Here is a 22,280-nt window from a genome sequence, read left to right on the forward strand (position 1 = left end):
TCATTCATGTTGACTGTTGTTGGTTTGATGTTGAACTGAAAGTTGGTATTGGTCCATTATGGATGAGCCTAGGATACATCCAACCATTCAGACCATTATGAGCCTATAGGATCCATCCAACCATTCAGACCATTATGGATGAGCCAATAGGATCCATCCAAACATTCAGACCATTATGGATGAGCCTATAGGATCCATCCAAACATTCAGACCATTATGGATGAGCCAATAGGATCCATCCAAACATTCAGACCATTATGGATGAGCCTATAGGATCCATCCTACCATTCAAAGACCATTGTGTGTTTTCTAAAGCACATTGACCTGAATGCTTCTTAATGAATGTGCATTTGACTGAATAATTGTCTGACAGCAGTGTTCAACACTTAGATTCATACAGTAATGTTATGTTTGATCTTTAGACTTTGTTACCTCATGCAGAAAATAACTCAATAAAGATGAAATTGTTTGAGGAAAATGAAGTGTTCCATCTCCTAAATGTGTTTGTGTGTAGTACGGGAAGTTGTCATTGGTTACCATGAACACAAACAAATCCAACAGGTTGCCATGGTTCCATAACAACAGCAGGAGACTGACAGAACATTTCCAACAATCATGTGATGAAAGCTGATCACTGATCAATGAATGTCTCAATCTACTCTGCTGGATTATATTGGATAAACATACTGTGTTGAGGGCATCTGATAGCTAGCCTTGGACACATTTGATCTTTATCAGTCTATATTTGAGTGTATTTCACTCTGACTCCTGGAGACTTCACCATAGCTGTAGGTTTAAACAGACATTTTAACATAATGATCATGGTCCAAAGTGACAGCTATGTTTTGTGCTGAAGTTACTTTGGCGTCTCTTGGGGACCAAGAGCCCTTTCTATAGTCATTAGAATGTGGGTTTAAATGGTAGTACTGTACATATCATTTTAAGATAGTTCTTCCCAAACTTTGTTCATAACAAGGACCTCCACATTAATATGTATTTAATCTGACTCGATTTTGCGGCAGGGACCCCATACAAGATTTGTATTTTTAAAATGTTTTAAAGATATTCAAATGTTTTAATATCATTTTCAAGGCTTTTTGAAAATAGCAGCATATACAATAATAAACAAGCTCACAACGCGTCACATCGCAACGCGCTGTGAGCTTGTAGATCAACTATTTTCAAATAGCCAATGTATGTAGAGTCAAAGTGGTTAAACTGCTTTTGAAGCTACATCAGCTAATTTAGCTGGGGACCCCCTGGAGCCCCCTTCAAGGACCCCTTGGGGTCCCCGGACCCCACTTAGAGAACCACTGTTTTAAAACATCTGAGATCTGTTTTGATCACTGAACATTTTTGTCAGCTTTAAATCTAGTCCATTTACATGTTATTAATTTTGCTACCACTTTCAAAAGTTAAACAGAAACACTTGATTCCTCCAAGTAGGCCTACAATCAAATGAAGGGAATGGGAGTACAAACACTATACTAGAAAAGTGCGCTCCTCGGAGTGCAGTTCTCCGCCAGGCGGGGTTGCCTACCCAAGACCCACACATTTTGGAAGTCAGTCATAGTCAAATGGAATGGAATGTGAACAATCTGACTGATGCATGTACATCTTGATGACATGACTCCATAGATAATGTGTACCAATTTGCATGAGTTTTGGATTAAATGTGTAGGCGTAGTAGCAAAAGTTGTATTGGTCAGGTTCTAGAACGAGCCAATTATACCTTGTTGATTTGTCAGCAAAGGTCCAATTGACCCTTTGCTAAGCTCCGCCCCACACCACTACAGCGTGTTCGTCTGGCTCTCTCTAAACTTTTTTACAGTTCATCTGAAAAGTAATAACATACAATTAAAGCTGCAAGCATCGATGACCGGACCCTCGCACCTCTGTCCGCGTTAGGGGCGGAGCTCAGTAACTCTAAGGAAGGATAAGGATTTTCAACCGAGTCCAGACAAGCAGGCCAAAAGGTATGATATAAAATATCGACCAATCAGGACAGGGGTAGAGCTAGGTAACACCAATGGACAAGGACTTAAACTGAGTTCAATGAAGCTACCCACAAGTTTCTATGACAAGCAGATGAAAAGTTAGGGCAAAAAACAGGAACTACAACATATTGACCAATCAAACAAGGGGGAGGAGCTATGTAGAACCAATGCAGGACAATGATTCTAAACCAAGTCCAATGAGGTCACCCACCCAAGTCTGTGTGACAATCAGTTAAAAAGTTACATGACAAACTTGACCTTGTAGATCGGCTAGTTTTACTTCCTGTTTCTGTGATGCTGTTTTCCGAAAACGTACACTTTTGATAACTTTTCAACATTATGGTCTTTTATGTATGCTGATCCAGTTTTAGGTGGATATGACTATCCTCCGAGTCCTAGGAGGAGATTGTTAAAGTACAACCCTTAAGTCTGGACATAATACATGTGTGTACAAAGGTTTGTACATGTAGGTGAAACCATATTCCATTCCAAATAGATACGATTGGCTTCCAAAGTTTGCAGGAGTGTACAAAAGGCCACAAATCATGAACAGTGTCCCACTAGGCCAAGGAAGAACTGCCATTGGTGGCCATCGGTGGTGCTATAACTGGCCAATTCACATTTTGGCCTATAACTCTTAGGCCAAAATGTCGTACAATATAATTATTTTCATGGTTTCCTTGGCTCATTACTCAACTCCCCATTGGCCTCAAGGTGGCGCTATAATAACTTGCAACACAGCCGTGGGTAGGCAACCTGGCCTGGCAGAGACCTCCTAGGAGCGCAGATTTTTAGTTTCCATTGTGGTCCTCTTAACTGTGCGATGTGAGAGTGAGTTTTATGAATATTGAATGAATGAAAATAGTATTTGTACATACAAGGTTTACATTCAACAGTGATTATATTTTTCAAAATTGTAAAATCATTAAACGTTGTTATTCACTACATGGAGAGTTGCAACTTTATAGTGATTTATGAAATAAGGAAATGTAACGTCATAACTTCTAGCTCCAAAAGCAGGCTTCCTGTGCGTGTGTGTGCGTGCGTGTGTGCCACTGTAGATAACCAGGTACACAGGTCTACAAAGACGCTGTTGGGACAGCAGGCTTCCTGTGCGTGTGTGTGCGTGCGTGTGTGCCACTGTAGATAACCAGGTACACAGGTCTACAAAGACGCTGTTGGGACAGGGAACTGGAATACCATTACGCTGTGCCTTGTGAGCTTGTAGATCGGCTATTTTTAGGGATATTAGGATGTTCACTATGTTCAATGAACTGAACTCCCCCCCCCCCATCTCTCTCTCTCCATAAGTCAATGATTGGCCTGCAGATCGTTTGACATCTGGTCTGGACTATTCAAAAAGTACATATTTCACATTCAGTGAAAAACAACAAGATGCACCTTTTACATTGTCAGACATCCTTTGTTCTTGGACGGAAAGTAAATAAAAATACATTTATAAGTAAATAAGTCTTTATTGTGTTATCCTCGATCTGCTGTAACCCTGTGGTTTTATTGCATTTCAAATAAATAAAATAAAATAAAACAAAATATACCAATGGAGAGAATAAATGCTGGACTTGACACGAACACCTTTAGACAGAGAACATGTGCATGAACAGAGAACATCTATATTTAAGTGATCATTTGTTTTATCTGAAAATCCCAAGGCACTCTTTAAACTCACACAACATCAGACCAAAAACAAACCCGCTACTTGTATTTTGATATCAACAGCTGATTACATTAAATATCTTCACAGCCGCTCTGTTCAGAGCCAGTACAGTATAACCTTGCCAGCTCTTATATCACGTAACACATGTTGGAGCTCTCAGATGGTCCTTGACCTTACGTAATGTCCAGCTTGTAGGGTAACTTTCCACGTGGGTACAATAACGTGTCCAGTGCCAGGTAGGAGTTTAGGAGCATGATGGCATTATGTATTTAAAGGCCACGGTGGCATTGATAGACATTATTATGTAATTTATTTATTTATGTATTTATTTATTTAACCAGTTTGTTTTATGCTCTACTCTCACCATGTCGTCTGCTTTATTTCTCCCATTGTCTATGTCCTAATTGTCCTACACTGTGACGTGTGTTCAAACATGTTTACGTACAGTTGCAGAGAGAGGGTCAGCCTGGGACAACGACTGGGACCAGCCTCTGTATGTTGTGTCCCAGTGGCTCAGCTGTCTCCCTGATTGCAAGGTAGCCTACTGTAGGCTACAATACACACACTACTGTAAATATACACACTACTGTACATACACTACTGTACATACACACACTACTGTAAATGCACCATTTATCTGTCTGTCTGTCTATCTTTCCTTCTTTTTCAAAAACCCCTTCTCGATTGGTCATTCATAATTGTTTTCGATATATTTTGGTTAATTGTCCAGCCCTTTTGTCACAGTGAATAAACCAGAAATCCCTTTCCTAAAAATAATTTTGGTCTTCATTAGAATTTTTGATAAACACAAATTCAATCCATATTTTATACAGTACATATTATTGTAGTGGTTCTCAAAGTCCAGGGACCCTCGGGGTTACTTGAGGGGGTTCCATTGCTTTTTGATTTCATTGACCAATCAGAATGGGTTACAGTTTAGGTTGACGTTAGGGTTTAGGTTAAAGGAGCACTTCACCCATTTTCAACCTATCTTCATACGGGACACTAATGCTCGTTATAAGACGACACCATTTCTGTTTACTCACTGTGTGTCTCATTGGTGGGCTGTGGACAGTTCAGAAACCTGCCTACCAGGGACATCATCGATGAGGAATCCAAGATCATAGAAACTACAGTCTTTCGCTTCCTGGAAAGTTAGCATACTGAAATAGAAGCCATTGTTCTTGCATTCATTGAAAAATATTTTTTGTTTGTTTTATTACCAAACCTGCCTGTAACAATGATGTCACTGGTAGGCAGGTTTTTGAATTGTCCACAGCCCTCCTCTGAGACACAGACTGAGTAGACAGAAAGGATTCCATCTGATAATGAGCATTAGTGAGGACTAGTTATATGAAGATACTGTAGGTTGAAAACGAGTGAAGTGTTCCTTAAAGTTAAGGTTTAGGTTGAGGTTAAGGTTAAGGTTAAGGTTTAGGTTTAGGTTTAGGTTTAGGTTTAGGTTTAGGTTTAGGTTTAGGTTAAGGTTAAGGTTAAGGCTATATTAGTTTAAGGTTAGGGTTTAGGCTTGTGTTTGGGATTTTTTTAATATATTACTATCATCCATTCCATGTATTTGTTGTAATCTTTTTCAAAGTGAACACCACAACCATCACGAGGATCGCAGGTGGAAGATGGGTTGTAAGAGTGCAGTGGAGTTCAGTGACTGCTACTGGTCCGGCTACGTCAACGTCTACGATCGGGCCTTCGACTTCCAGTGCCGTTCCAATTATGTGATGGCAGGGATGTCCAGCCACCACGACAACCACCACGAAGACAGACGGTAAGGGCCGTCAATGGACCATTAAAGGGCAAGACCACTTTAGTAGAGGTTTGGGTTGTGTAGTTACCTTGCCATGATGTAAAACTCCAAAGGTGGACAAGAAATAAAAAAAAATTGATCCATTGATTAGAAATTGATAATTCTAAATTTGCTCCTCATTGACTTACATTGTACGGTTAAACAGCTCTCAAAGTCACTCTATAAGCACGTAAACGAACACGAACAAAGCTGATTCAGATAATATAGAACATCACCAAACCCAGTACTGTTTTAATAAAAATGTTAACTTCCTGCTGATTTTACTATTTGAAGATCCGGATCCGGATCCGCAAATCCAGTCCAGGTTTTCTTCTTAATAAAAATAGCAAAATCAACAGGAAGTTAACATTTTAATTAAAAAAAAACAGTAAATTTTTAATAATAATTAATAAGTAATTAATTAATAAGTAATAATTTTACTTGTTTAAATGTCTTACTGTACCATGTGTCGATTACATTTCTGACTAATAAACTATTCAATCAATCGGTAGTGCTTGGTGTGAGAACGGCACTTTAGGCCACTGGTTCTCACAGTGGTGTCCGGGGACACCGGGGGGTTTCTTTGTGAGGACTGCGGATGAAAACTAGCATCTTTGCTAATTCCGGTGTATTTACGTCTTGACGTTCATTAACACATTGGGTGCCAGCATTTTTTCATAACAACTTACGTTGGGTGCCAGCATTCTCCCCATTGACTGCGCTTTGATGTTTAAAGCTCTAAACTCCACGAGGAGCAAATCCGTGTAAAAAAAAACATCCATTCATGTAGCGCGATGACCCTGGCTACAGCCTGGAACGATAACATTTCACTTGCGAGTTACAATGGGGGGGGGGGATCGCGCATCGCGCATGACCGGTTTTCCCCACCGGAAACAGATTCGGAGATATAGGTGTTTTAAAGAAGGAAATAGACAGGAAGTGGATGGGAGCCACGTTTTTGTTTCCGGTGATCTATCTGGCCGATCCTTCTCAAGATCACAATGGGTACTCCCAGAGCTGCTCTAGCCCCGCCCGTGTGGAGAAAAACGAAAAAAACAAAAAGACATATTTCACGGTCTGGACCGTGTTCGGCACCCGATGTGTTAATATGCATTGTCCTGTCCAAATACACAAATGAATGAAAGGGGTCCTGGCGGGGGTTCCAGGGGTTCCCCAGCAAAATGTGTTAATAAAGCATCACAATCATTTTAACCAGTTTGTCCATTTATACGCTGGCTGTTAAAAGATAGCAGATATACAAGCTGTACATCCATCTATTTTTCAAATACTTTGGGAAGGGAAATTTTGAATAATTTTGATTAAAAAAAAAAAAAAACATAAATCTTCTCTTCTGGGGGTCCCTGGCATGAAACCTTTTCAGATGGGGGTCCGTGGCCAAATACATATCAATTTGGACATAAACAAATGTGAGAACCACTGCTTTAGGCTGATGGTTTTCCTCAAATGATTAGCCTTAATGTTCAAATTCATAGTATATTATCTCAGTTGAATTGGCAGGCACACACCTACAGTATGTTAGGAGAACTGGTGAACTATTCTTATCGTACAGAATGTCGCAAATATGGTTCCTGGGGGGCAGAAACCCATGCATGTCCAAAGACTTTACTTTTCAGTTCAGTGCATTGTAGGTATTATGTATAGATAAAAGCTCTTGTTAAAAGGATCCCTGGCTAATAAGCCAAATATGCCTTAATACTGTACATTATAAAATGTCCTCTATAACTAAAATGTAAAATTAAAAATACCTTAAATATTTTATTTATTTTATAAACAGTTCATCTTTCACTCAACAGGGGCAATGCCCGTCGCAAGTTGATGATGTCATTTGTGGTTTGCATGAGAACATAAAAATCAACTTAATACTTGAGCATCATATGAGAATCAAATCAATATTTAAACATGTTTTTTCTTTGCACAATGTATTCCATTAATTCCATAGGGCTAGACCACACATGGACACGTGACATCATCAACGTGCGACGGGCATTGCCCCTCTTGAGTGAAAGATGAACTAAAATAAATAAAATATTTACTGTAAGATGTCTTAATGTTTTTTTTATTTTAGTTATGTAGGGCAATTATAATGTATTAAGGCATATTTGTCTTATTAGCCAGGGATCCTTCTAATACTTTTTCATCTGTTAAATATGTATAAAACACACACACAGCGAGAAAAACAAGAAAAACCTAAAAAGTTGAAATATGGAGCTACAACGTTTCTGCTCGACAGCAACAATATGGTGTGTGGAAAACCACATATAAAAACAAATAAAAGGGAAAAAAAATAAAAATAATTCCCCCTATAATTTCAGTTGAGAGTATCTCTGCTGTGCTGCACCTGGACTGACCTTGACCACGTACGTGAAAACCCCTGAGATCAACGACTGGGACGACTACTTCAACTGGCAGGTCCCTGGAGACAGGGACTACGTGACGGGTGCAGCCAGCAGGCACGACAATCACCACGAGTAAGTCCTGTACATCCACTCCTATAGGGCTGGCAGCACCATCATAGGCTGCACTAGCCTTCCTGCTTTCGTGTATAGAGGGGCGGGTTTAAAATCAGCGCGGAGAGAATGCGCCTGATCCCATTGGTTCACCGATCTGTCCGTCAACCCCCGCCCCGTCAACACAACATTACGAGCGACGCCCACTGCACTCTGGTTGGTCGGGGAGATGAAACACTTCCTATACCGGGTACACCGACGTGCTGGTCCAGGCTTTTATTTTTTAGCAAAACTAAACAATAAAATCCTGGAGATCGAGGCTAGCACCATCATGACAGCTAGAGTTACCATTGAACATGGGAACATACACATACGTGGTGGAAAAAGTACTCTTTTTTTTAACACGTTAACTCGTTTTTAGAATCCATCACTTGATTGCCAAAAACGAGTAAAAACAAGTTAACTCGTTAAAAAAAAAAAAAAAACATAGTATTTTTTTTTTATTTGACCCAAAGACCAAGGAGATATGATTTTTCAAAGATCTAGACTCCTATCCAATATCTTTGATATTAATTTTATCAGACACGCCCCCTTCCTGTAAAAACCCATTGTAACTTCAAACTCCATTTTAACCATGTTAGATTAATCGAAAACACCCGTCCTTGGTTCTGGTGACTCACCCTGCCCTCCTAATACGTGAGGGGGCCGTGTTTTTCCGATACATTTTTTCATTTATTTTATTTTATTTTTTTATTGTATTTAATTTTTTTCATTTTCCCCAAAAAATATTTAAAATAAATGAAAAAAGTAATTGAAAAAACACGGCCCCCTCGCGTATTAGGGGGCCGGTATGAGTCACCAGAACCAAGGACGGGTGTTTTTGATGAATCCAACATGGTTAAAATGGAGTTTGAAGTTACAATGGGTTTGTATAGGAAGGGGGCGTGTCTGATAAAATTAATATCAAAGATCTAAATACTGAATCGAGCAACTTAAAAACTGTCTGGGGGGCTCATAAAGGCCTGAGTAGACGATAAAATGACCAAAAGTTTTTTGGAAAGTGAAATATCTCTTTAAGTACAGTAAATGTACTTAGTTACTTTACACCACTGCAAATAACATTTCTGTTTGGCTTAATTTGTGCTTTGTAAACAAAATAATTACATGGGGCAGATATGACAAATGAAAATGCAATGACTGACAATGACCAATTTCAATAATCAAAATTAATAATGTAGCCTACTATGCCAAAATAGGCCACATTTAATACTTTTATACTCTATATATACAAGCTCACAACGTTAATAATTGTGACAAGCATACTCACACCCAGCCCCCGCTGTTTTGGTGTTTGGCATATTATAGGTTGTGGACCAAATACAAAACATCCACACTTATGAGACAGATCGGCAACACGTCACCGCCAAAGCCCGCCAACCCGGAAATATTCTGTTTTGATTAGACTAAAATAACCTAGAAAACCTGCTTACAAATTAAAACTAAACTGACATTTAAAAAGATATATATTTGGACCGCAGTTAAAAATATATATATATATATATATGTCACAGGACGATTGAATAACCAGGACGATTGAAGACAGAGCGCTCGTTTTTAGGCACGGGGCTTCGGGGCGAGGCGGGGCTTTGATGCGACGCGGACCTGTCTGTTGTTGTTCCCCCCCACGTAGCAACCAGGAAGCTACGCTCGGGGAACGCTGAACACGCGTTCACACGCACGTGATAATAGTTATTGTCCATGACGGAGGCGCGCCGACTCAGCAGAGCTTGAGGCCGAGGAGGCGCGCCCTCGCGCCTCCAGGCGTGAGTGCCCGCGCTGACCGGCCGATGCTCTGATAGTCGACACAGCGCCGTCCGAGTTGTAAACCGATAGGGACAGAATAGTTGTTTTCATGCAACACTGTGTGTGTGTGTGTGTGTGTGTGTGTGTGTGTGTGTGTGTGTGTGTGTGTGTGTGTGTGTGTGTCTCAGGGAGAAACTAAAACAATGTGTGTGTGCGCGGGCGCGTGTGTGCATGTGTGTGCATGCGTGCGCATGTGTGTGTGTGTGCGCGTGCGCACAAACGCGCACGCACGCACACACACACACCATCCCTCTAGTCTGGCTTGCATTGCCCTCTAGCGTTGGTTTTACAGAATTGCCTGAAAACAAGCGCTCCTTCTTCAATCGTCCTGGTTATTCAATCGTCCTGTAACATATATACACATACACTTGACAAATACACACACACACACACTCACACACACACACACACACACACACACACACACACACACACACACAACTTAGTTTAATTGTTTAAAATTCTTAACACATTACTACTGCATCGTGTCGGGTAAGACTTTTTTCATTTGAAATCTAAACTATTTGTCTCTTTGTTTTTGTTTTTCTTAGAAATTCATGAGACTATACGGACTGCAGTTGTAAGATATATTTAATATTATGCTGAGGAATGATTTATTTATTTTCTTCTTAATTACAGGGATCGTCGCTGGAGTTTCCGATACTGCAGAGCAAAGTGAAACTTTGATGACTGTCATGGAGCTTCTGCTAGTTTAGTGGTCCTCAAACGTCTTTGCAAGGACTCCCATAGATCTGATTGTGTGCAAATGGAACCAAATGAACCCGTAAGGGTCCATTTGTTCACTCTCAAGAGTTACAGACCTGTTAGGGTACATTTAGAACTCCCTGGGTCCCTTTAGTACCACTGTGCTAGTTGTTCCCTGCACTTACATCTGAATAGAATATTTCAATCATGCCTTTCTTTAGGTGCCAAAATCTGTTTCCACTAGTCTCTTAGTCAATGGTTGATTTATTGCTTCTTGTTTATTTCTAACTGTTTGATCAATAAATAAACGCATGCAAAATGCAGTGCAAACGCAAACATATTTCTCATCTCATGGGTATTCTTACAGTCCTAAAGAAAGACTCTCCCATGTGTAAAGCTCTAAGGAATTCTTGGCAATTATTTGATTAACATCAGCAGATTGCACAGTTCAAATGGATGTACGAGTCTACTCATCAATGACCTGTAGTATTAACATCAACATCAACAGGGGCCTCATGCAGGAAGTGATATAAGGACAGATTTGCTCTTATTGTTGTCTAAGAGCTGCGATTATTTAAGAATGGTCGAGAGCACTCTTACTGGGATAAGAGAAAACACAGTCCACACATTTTGTTTGTCCAATGCTAGAAAACCTAAGTTTAAAATTGGAGAAAAATAGAAACATCAGAATTACACACGCATTAGAATGCCCCTCTAATGTGTGAGCGGGCCATGCTTTTTCCATTACTTTTTTTAATGTTTATTCTATTTGAAAGTGAAATATCCCTTTAAGGTTGGTTCTATAATGTGTTACAACCACATTTATAATGCATTATACACTCAGTGGAACAGCACATTATAACCAGGGGTTCACATAACTTTTTAGGTCTAGTACTGAGAAGAGCACCTGGAGATGTGAGTTGGTGCGCACCAAATAAATGGTCCCGTGCCGTTTTGTCAACGGGGGGGGGGGGATATTCAGCACGGTGCCCACCGGACAGTTTTGTCAACGGGGTGGGGGAGGGGGGGGGGGGGGGGGTGCGTGCTGCGCGAGAAAAAAGGACGCTCTGCTTCCAAATTCCGCCGATTTTCGCCGTTTTTTTTTCTCACGCCGTTTGGTGAAGCCCCCAAGGTTGGTGCCCTGTGCTGCGCTGCTTTTATCCGCCAGATTGGGACGTTCACGGCACATTTTGCACCATTACGGTGCGTTTATCATCGGTGACGAGTGCCTCTAACAGCCGCTGCTGGCTGTGTGCACGCAGCGAGGCAATGCGAGGCGATGCGAGACACTCACACAATCACGTGCAGCATGCGTACTCTCCTCCTGCAATGGCTGTACATGGGGCCGACGCGTGCTTTAGCGTGATTGTGTGAGTGTGGCTTCAGGAAGTAAATTCCTAGCCTCGATCTCCAGGCTTTTATTTTTTAGTTTTGCTAAAAAATAAAAGCTTGGAAATTCCTGTCCCAGCTGTTGGTACGCAAAAGCGCCTCGCGTCGTCTGATGTGCCACGCATTATTTATTTTGGGTGCGCATGCGCACCTGCGCACCAGTTATGTGCACCCCTGATTATAACCATCAGGTGAGTTGGATGCTGTTCGTTCTGGAACCGGAAATTGAATATTTTCATGGAAAAACACATAATCAAGCCACCCGTGTGAGTGCGTGCGTGCGTGTGTGCGTGTGTGCGTGCGTGTGTGCGTGCGTGAATGCGTGCGGGCGTGTGCTCCTGCGTGGATATGTGTTCTCTATTCAGCTCTTTAGACCTAGCCAATCGGCTATTTTCACAATATTTATCGGTGGAACTGAGTCAAACTAAATCGAATGCCTCAGCTCCAACAGTTAGAAGTGCTTGTCAAGGTGGGGGGTCCCCAGTTCAAATATAATTATTTGGGGGGGGGGTCACGGCCTGACAAGATCAAACCACTGCTTTATGTGACCACGTAACAAACTTTTTCCCATGAGTGAACCCATGTGTTAAGCCCATTGGTTGATACCCTATGACCCCGGTTGAGCCCACGAACCGGTGAGGCCAAACTTAGGTTAATCTTGCAGTACCGGAGTTGGCCACTTGGTCATGGGGGCTTGAGCCCTCCCCTAGCAACAATGATGTGCGCTGACGTCATGGGTCTCCATATATGGGCATCAGACAGAACAATAAACCGTTGCCTACCAATGCCGATTTGCGCTGACCCCGGGCATGTCCATATTTGGGCACAACGATCTGCGTAGATGTTGGTCACATCTCCATATATGGGTATCTGTCCATATTTGGGCATAATCTGGGCCCACAGACAAACAGACAAACCCACTAATTGAAATTAAGTAGCCGGGTATCATAGGCGCCTATATGATTCTCAACCTTTTTTTAATTTCAAGGACCCCCATGCCTTAGGCCATGGATCCCCATTTGATGAAATTGTGTAACTTTGGGACCCCAATCTACACTGTAAAAATCATCAGTGTTTATTTAACTAAGCTTTTGGGGGCACGAAGTATTCCCATTACTTGCATGATGCCTGGTACAGTTCTTTGTACAATTGTCACATCGAAAGTGTATTTGGACACGATGAGAAATATGTTGACTCAACGTCAATTCTGTGAGTTAAATCTGGTGAGGGAGGACTGTCACTTCAGCAAAAGCACTACATTTCCATGTAAGGGTCCATTTGGTTCCATTTTGTACATTTTCAGGAAAACAATTACGTGTTACACGTCATTGGCACTGAATGAGTTAATGGTGACTGCGCAAATCGCCTTTGTTGTGTCGTGTTGTGATGACGTCAGACCAGAGCTATGGACCGCCTATAAAGGTTTTAAAGATGCCATTCTGATGTCAGCTCCATCCAAAAAAGACAGGAATAGAAAGTTTCAATATTTTCCCTAAAGGTACTCTATTCTCTAAAATCTCTATTCCAACAGGAAAGCTGAATAAAACCACACCATAGTTAAACTTAGGTTTATCTGACACTACTGGGCAGAACAGACAGAAAATTATAGATATTTTGCCTAAAAGTAATTCTATTCCAGCAGGCAAGCTGATAGAAAGAACCACAGCATATTTATAAATAGGTCACTGGGCAAGTCACTGGGCAAAACCCAACAGAAAGGGTTAATTATTTTAGCCTAAAAGTAACTATTCAAAGCCAAGGCCACCATGTTCAGGAAGAACATAAAGAGAAATCCTGAGGTGTTCAACAATGTGTCAGAGGGGCTGCGGCGACTGTACCGGACCAAACTCTTCCCACTGGAGAACACGTATCGATTCCATGAATTCCACTCCCCGGCACTGGAAGACGCCCATTTCGACAACAAGCCCATGGTGCTCCTGGTGGGCCAGTATTCTACCGGGAAGACCACCTTCATTCGACACCTGTTGGACCAGGACTTCCCCGGCATGCGAATCGGCCCCGAGCCTACGACGGATTCTTTCATCGCCGTGATGCACGGCGAACAGGAAGGGATGATACCCGGCAACGCTCTGGTGGTCGACCCCAAAAAGCCCTTCCGCAAGCTGAACTGTTTCGGAAACCAGTTCCTGAACAGGTTCATGTGTGCGCAGATGCCCAATCCGGTCTTGGAGAGCATCAGTATCATCGACACTCCCGGGATCCTTTCGGGGGAGAAACAGAGGCACTGCAGAGGCTATGACTTTGCGGCCGTGCTCGAGTGGTTCGCCGAGCGAGTGGACCGCATCATCCTCCTGTTTGACGCTCACAAGCTGGACATCTCCGACGAGTTCTCCGAGGTCATCCGAGCCCTGAAGAACCACGAAGACAAGATGCGCGTGGTGCTCAACAAGGCCGACCAGATCAACACCCAGCAGCTGATGAGGGTCTATGGCGCCCTCATGTGGGCCCTGGGCAAAATCATCAACACGCCCGAGGTGGTGCGCGTGTATATCGGCTCGTTCTGGGCCCAGGCGCAAATGGTCCCCGACAACAGGCAGCTGTTTGAAGCGGAGGAGCAGGACCTGTTCTTGGACATCCAGACCCTGCCGCGCAACGCGGCCGTGCGCAAGCTCAACGACCTGATCAAGCGGGCGCGCCTCGCCACCGTGCACGCCCACATCATCAGCTCCCTGAAGAGCGAGATGCCCAGCGTGTTCAGGAAGGAGTCCAAGAAGAAAGAGCTCCTCGCCAACCTCGGCCTGATCTACCAGAAGATCGAGAAGGAGCACAAGATCTCGCGCGGCGACTTCCCCAACATCCACAAGATGAGGGAGCTGCTGGACGGCCAGGACTTCTCCAAGTTCCCGTCGCTGAAGCCCAAGCTGCTGCAGCGGGTGGAGGACATGCTGGCCAACGACATCGCCCGCCTCATGACCATGGTGCGCCACGAGGAGGCCTCCATGCCCTGCCCGTCGGTCAAGGGCGGAGCCTTCGCGGGGCCCGAGAGGGGGCCTTTCGGCCTGGGGTACGGCGTGGGGGCCAGCGAGGGCATGGACGACAAGGAGTGGGTGGTGAGCCGCGACAAGGCCGCCTACGACGAGGTCTTCTACGCTCTCTCCCCCGTCAACGGCAAGGTGTCGGGCGCGGCGGCCAAGCGGGAGATGCTGAAGTCCAGGCTTCCCAACACGGTCCTGGGGAAGATCTGGAAGCTGGCCGACATGGACAACGACGGCTTCCTGGACGACGAGGAGTTTGCCCTGGCCAACCATCTGATCAAGGTGAAGCTGGAGGGTCACGAGCTTCCCGCCATGCTGCCGGAACACTTGCTGCCGCCGTCCAAGCGCTCGCCGCCGCCGGGGGCCCAGTTGTCTGGAGCCAAGACGAGCAGCCTGGAGAGCAACCGTGTCACGGCCTAAAGGGGCTACGTGTCGCTTGGGGCAGTGGTCCTCAAACCTTTTCATGTCAAGGACCACAAAAAGCTCATAGCACGGCACTCTGCTATTTTTGAATAGCCAAAGTATGAAATATGGTTAAAGTGGTTAAAATGATTGTGACGCCATATTAACCAGTTTTGCAGGGAAACCCCTGTTACGGACCCCTGGGGGTCCCCGGACCTCACTTTGAGAACCAAAGGCCTAGAACAGTGGTTTCCAAACTCTTTTGTCTCACCCCTGGACACCCCTGTAAATAACGGTTTCATCCACTGCACCCCCGAATGACATTGTTACTTTATAGCACCTTAAATATATCATATTATATCATATTATGAAGTAAATCTTTACCCCTAAGATACAGCATGTCACGAGGAAAACTATCAATTTCCATCAGGGCAGATTGAAAATTCATTGCTTTATATGTGACATTTAACCACTTGAACCACAGCATTTTTGCCGAAAAGATTTGGTGTAGATCTAAAAAGGATGAACCAATCTCGGTGCAAGAGGGTCTAAGCGGTTGAATTGAAGTGATATTGATGAATTCAAAATAGTATTCTGTGGCACACTGCTGGACTTGCGTCACGGCACCCACTTTGAGAAGCCCTGACAAGCCCTAGAAAAATGTTCAGCTCAAAATGTTCAACTCTGACGGGGGCCGCTGCGAGTCTTAATGCTTCACCTGCATGGTTTAAAGTCTTGCTCAAGGACACATTTGATGCAGCCAAGGTGGAGCCAATGGGTCAAACCTAATATGAGTGTTTAATGAACCACTTGAACCCTAGTAACCCTATTCCGGGGGGACCAGTTGGCAAAATAGCAAGTTGAACCGCATTGTGAACTTGTAGATCGGGTATTCTGGGCGGAGCTATTTAGTATAGGGGGAAAAAGGAGAGAGCCTCATATAGACCCTGGTCTGGCCAACTAAGTATTTAGGATTTGAGTGGCTAAGCAATAACCTTTTTAGCTAATGCATTTGTTTTTGTTTTGTTGTAACAAGGAACGCAAACTGGGAGATTAGTAGGGTAGGTGATATTTTTTTGTTAAAACAAGTGTTAGCTCTATATCGTGATAGTACTCATTAGATATAGTGTGTGTTAGTTCAGTAACAGGGTTCTCTCTCCAGCTCTTTAGTAAACAGAACGGGATAGCAATTTCATCTAATCAGGAGACGGAACTCATACACGATACAGAACAAAAAAGTTAATTGGGAAGTGATGACACAAAGAAACAAGCAGACAAAACTGGAACGGGAACACTATAAAAGTGAAGCTGATAAAATGGCTTCTCTCTCCTGATTGGCAAAAATTGACAACCCACATGCACATGTATTTTCTGTTTATTAAAGAGCTGGAAAGACTGAGTTACTGAACAAACACTATAGCAATGATTAATATCACAACATAGAGCTATTTAGCACTGTTACTGAACAAACACTATAGCAATGATTGCTATCACAATATAGAGCATGAACTTTATAACAGAAAAGCTTTTTAGTTTAAACAAAAAAAGATATCACTTACTCTACTTTAATTTCATTAATTAAAATCCTAGAGGATCCCAATCCTAGCAGTGAAATTCTCATTTTCACAATGTATTAGTTATGTGGTGTCTAGGGCATTGGTTCTCAAATTGGGGTCCGGGGACCCGCAGGGGTCCATTTGGTTCCATTTGTACACTCATAGAGTTGAGTTAACACTGATTTTACAGCATAAATTGGGGTCCCAGAGATAGAAAATGCCATTAAACGGGGGCCCGTATCATGTCAAGCTGGGGGTCCTTGAAATTAAAATGGTTACAAATCACTGCTAGAAAAATATTCTCTTAGGGGGTCCTTGGCATATCTTTTCAAATGGGGGTGCGCAGGCTAATAAGTGTCAATTTGGGGGTCCTTGACATGAAAAAGTTTGAGAATCACTGGTCTATAGGGTGCTCTCCGGTAGCGCAGGGGTAAAGTTTCTGTCCACCATCGTGGAGGGGTGCAGTAGCCTGGGACCAGACCACGCGTGGATAGGGGTGCAGGGGTTCCAATCCACCGTGGTGCATCCACAATTGGCCCATGTTCGGTGGAGGGAAGCCGGGCAGGGAGGGTGATATTTTTTTCTCTCTCTACATATTCCCATAGATCAGGGGTGGGCAACTTTTATGATGGAGAGGGCCGCTATACTGTATTTCCAAACTCATTCTAGGGGGCCACATTGCATAGTGTTGCATGCTGTCGTGCAGGAACCTATCTCCATATTTTCACCTTTTTCCTAAATCATGCCCTACTTAGTCATTCTGGTGTGTCACACATAAGTAGCAAAAATAGCCGATCTACAAGCTCAAAACACGTCGCATCGCATCTTCACTTGGTAGAACCAGTAGAAACCGTAGAAAACATACCCTACTTTAACATATATTTTTTAAATAAATGGGACCATAATTTACCAAAATACATATCATGGTGATTGACAGAAGACTCTAAACTATAGCGACTGGAAGCGTAATAGTATTTATGACAATGTTTTTTAAGGTAATAAAATCAAGAGTAATGTTTGGCCAAAAACCCATCCGCTTGAATAGAGCCTAATTGCTTCTGCAGCAGGAGGTGAATCAGCGAGACTAACGGGCCTACTGCCGTTTTGTGTCTACCTCTATCCTTTCTCTTCACTCTCTATAATACTGTTCTCCTCCCCCTCAACAAATGACATGTCATTATTGGAATGGCTGAGCTAATGGTGTTTCTCTAATATGCTTTGCTCTCCACTTATCTGTGCCATTTCCACTTTGTCTCTCCATTATCCTCTGCCTGCTTCCTACACCAAGCACAGCTGGTGTAAAGTACATGTACTCAAGTACTGTCCTCAAGTACATTTTTTTACTTTACTGGAGTATTTCCAATTGTCTACTTTTACCTCTACTCCACTGCATCTCAGAGGAAAATATTGTACTTTTACTCGACTACAATTATTTGAAAACTTTAGTTACTAGTTAGTAGTTACTTTGCAGATATGAATTATTACATTATAAAACATACATTAACCACTTTAGCCCTATTTTATACATAGGCTATTTGAAAATAGCCGATCTACAAGCTCACAACGCGTCGCATCGCGATGCGTTGTGAGCTTGTAGATCTGCTATTTTCAAACATTTTAGTACTTTTACTTTTGGTACTTTAAGTACATTTTGATACCAATACTTTTGTACTTGTACTCAAGGACATTTTTGAATTCCAGACTTTTACTTGTAACAGAGTACTTCTATATTGCAGTATTGATACTTTCACTTAAGTCAAACATTAAAGGGATACTTCACTTTCACATAAAATAAACATTAAAAATATATATAAAAAAAAAATGAAAGAAGTTATGGCAAAATAAAGGCCCCCTCACACATTAGTAGGACACTCTAATGCGTGAGGGGGCCATGAATTTTCCATAACTTTTTTCATTTATTTTTAATATATTTTTTAAATGTTTCCCCGGCCCTAAAGTGAAGTATCCCTTTAAGTACTTTCTCCACCACTGCCATCGCTCTCCAGCCTTTAGCTTTTGTGTGCGTGGGCGTGTTACGCTTAATTTATGCTCTGTCATACGGCAGTATCGCACCGAAAATAGCTTTATTTACACACTCACAACGTGTTGCTACGCAACACCCTTGTACGACAAAGCATAAATCCTGAGAGATATTTACTCGTCTTCAAAACACATGTTTGTACAGGCTAATGAAATGTGACAGAGCAGCCTCTACCAGACACATTTTCTCTGTGTTCAGCATGCATGCATATTAAAATATATGCTTGTAATGATTCCCATTTTCCATTTTCTACATTTGTTGTACATTTTTGCACTTTTTGTTGTCCTGGCCTGGATCCAAATATGTTTTTATTTTCTTTAATTTTTTCGGCAAGCCTGCCTCCAGGTCCATTTGCCAATCTACACTCCCACTATGTGACATGAAATAAAATAAAATGCTGTGTTTGCATTGTGTGGTTGTGTGTTATATCTACAATGAGTCCCCACGCACACAAAGACCAATGTGTTCTTGGGTCTTTACATATTGTTGCTGTCTGTCTGAAACCTTGTAGCGCCAGATAGACAGACAGACAAACAGACAGACAGACAGACAGGTCTACAATAGAAAAAATAGCCACTCTACAATAAAGTTTTGGTGTAGATTGTTTTGAGCTTTTTTTGCAACAAAAACTCATACGTACACAGTACCTAATGAGAGCTTGTGGCTAAATAATAACTACATTGGATCCACTAGAACACAGGTTCCTTTTCCCCATTTCCTGAAAAGTAACACATCCGGACATACAAGGTTGCCAATGGACAGCGACGCTATTTGACATAACGTCGAACAGAGAATGGAAATATTCCATTCTCCTCCAGTGACACAGACTGCTGGGTAATTGACTGGCAATGAGACAGCCTCTGGGAAGCCGTTTGCCTTTCTATGGCCCTGTTTTACATTACAAATTATTCCCACAGCCGTAATCTATGCATCTCCATGGATTATGTGTGGAGAGCAGAAGATGAACGGACGGAACTCGACATTTTGTTCACATAACTGCGGCGCTGAGCGGTTCTCCATTCATCACATTATGCAGTCATTTTAGCGTGTGTATACTTTTATGTCAGCCCACTGCAATCACTTGATAATGTCTCTATGCACACTGAATTAATTTATGTTAAATCATGGCCCCGATTGGGCACGTCCATATGATCCCTGCCATTGTGAAATCAACGTTAGAATGTTCAGTCCTCGACCTTGCCGACGCGAAATGATTGATTTCTGCAGGTTTATATGCAGCAAACACCATTTTACATGCAGATGTGTCAACCAAAGTCCCCCAAAAAAATCTACTTTCAAAAGTATGTTCAGGCCTAAATTTACACACCGGGAGCAAGACAAACAATCTGAAAATGTGTTGGCCAATACTTTGCACCAAACTATTCAAACAGTTCATGTCATACAAGTTGATGCTTTTATTTGTGGTGAAAAAAAATAATCAACCTAGTTTGGAATAACAATCACAGCACTATGCATTACTTGAATTCTGTGTGGATATAGCCTACTGATGGCACAAACACTAAAAACATTTATTTTGGGTGAATTAATTAATTAATAAAAACTCTCCCAGCAAATCAGGAGAATGATAAATAAACATATAGACACTTTAGATCGATATATCTTTTGAATTGAACATTTGAGAGAGAGAGAGAGAGAGAGAGAGAGAGAGAGAGAGAGAGAGAGAGAGAGAGAGAGATTTGATTTCCCGTTTTATTTTTCTCTCATGATGTTGGATCTCTCTGCCTCATGTTTTGTATAATATGGACTTATAAGATAGATATACGATTATAGAGATAGGGAGGGTCAGCAAGAGGACAAGGCATATAATTTAGATAAGAAACGAGATTGTGTGTGTGTGTGTGTGTGTGTGTGTGTGTGTGTGTGTGTGTGTGTGTGTGTGTGTTTGTGTGTGTGTGTGTGTGTGTGTGTGTGTGTGTGTGTGTGTGTGTGTGTGTGTGTGTGTGTGTGTGTGTGTGTGTGTGTGTGTGTGTGTGTGCGTGCGCGCGCGCGTGTGCGTGCGTGTGCATGTGTGTGTGTTAATAGAGATGAGAGAGAGACAGAGAGAGGAGAGAAAGGAGGATGAAATGACCACAGACAATTGAATTGCCTCTCTATAATATTGCTGCTGTGTGCAATAAAGCAGTGTAATGGACATGCACAGTGGAACACTGAGGAACACAATGGCAGTGCTGGAAGAACTGCTCTCATTTCATTACAATGTATGTAGAGAACTATGGTGCCATAACTTATACTTTTCATTATTAAAAAAAATCAATAAAAATTAAAAAGTCAATGACATTTCCTGTTTAACGCATGCAGCCAACAGTTGTGCCAACATGTTCTCAATACATAACATTACTGCCCATTGTCTCTTTTGTATTTTAATTTGTACCCTGATGGGAATTAATAAGTATCAACAAGTACAGTAAGTATAATAGTATCTGTCGGGTCACGGGTGGATGTCCAAAATGTTACTTTTCAGGATTCAATTTCAAAAGCAGCAGATCTACAAAAGTGCAGCGTTTTGGATGCTTTTGTGAGATGCTGCAGTATGAAAGTAGGGAGATGGAAGGTTTCTGCCCGACAACAACGATATGAAAGTTGTACTTACTGTAAGTACAGTACTAAAGCAAATGCGCTATAAGTTACTGTCCACCACTGCATGCACAATATGCTGCCGTCTCCCTGGTACATGTGATGGTTGTGGGGGAGGGGATGGATTGTCTTCTCTCTGAAGAAGAGCTGCATGATGAAGCTCTGAGTACAGCTAATGGGTCTCTCTCTCTCTCTCTCTCTCTCTCTCTCTCTCTCTCTCTCTCTCTCTCTCTCTCTCTCTCTCTCTCTCTCTCTCTCTCTCTCTCTCTCTCTGATTGGTTGTCTCTTAATTAAAATAGATATTAGAGTCAGCTTGTATGGGCTGTACCTAGATTATTTTTAAGTGCTTTGTGTAAGGATATTTTGATTATTGAATGGTTCATTTGTTACTCATGTGTTGATTGATCTGTTGTATGTTGTTTATTGTACAGTGCACGTGTATCCTGAGTAAAGAGTCTGAACCAACTGAACCTCTTCTGAGTCACCATATCTGCATATATTATCTGCGATATTGACATCGCTGATGTCAATATCGGACATCGGTCATTATTTCCACCGATGTTACGATGTTTATTACATTCATATTTTCACTGATTGTGCTATTGCTGCGCAGCTGCGGTAAAAGGTGTTTATATTTGTTTACGTGAAATCCACAAAGATTGCTAGTTTTTCTCAACAATCTCTCAATAATACTGAGTGAGATTAAGGTTATCTACCACTACAATGCCTTCCAGAGAGACCTATGAGCTCAATTCATTAATAAATGATATGAATGACTCGACGCGAGGCTCG

General features: G+C 42.2%; 1 protein-coding gene across 1 annotated transcript; it reads left to right on the forward strand.

Moving 5' to 3' along the window:
• Positions 1–13,664: 13,664 nt before the first annotated feature.
• LOC308090937 (EH domain-containing protein 1-like) lies at positions 13,665–15,314 on the forward strand (the record flags this gene model as incomplete). The annotated part of the gene is made up of 1 exon (XM_080436210.1): positions 13,665–15,314. The coding sequence occupies one exon, from the start codon at positions 13,665–13,667 to the stop codon at positions 15,312–15,314; it is 1,650 nt and encodes a 549-aa protein (XP_080292336.1).
• Between the last annotated feature and the right edge of the window lie 6,966 nt (positions 15,315–22,280).

The sequence above is a fragment of the Gymnoscopelus braueri genome, assembly GCF_963280865.1.
Source record: "Gymnoscopelus braueri genome assembly, chromosome: 8".
NCBI lineage: Eukaryota > Metazoa > Chordata > Actinopteri > Myctophiformes > Myctophidae > Gymnoscopelus > Gymnoscopelus braueri.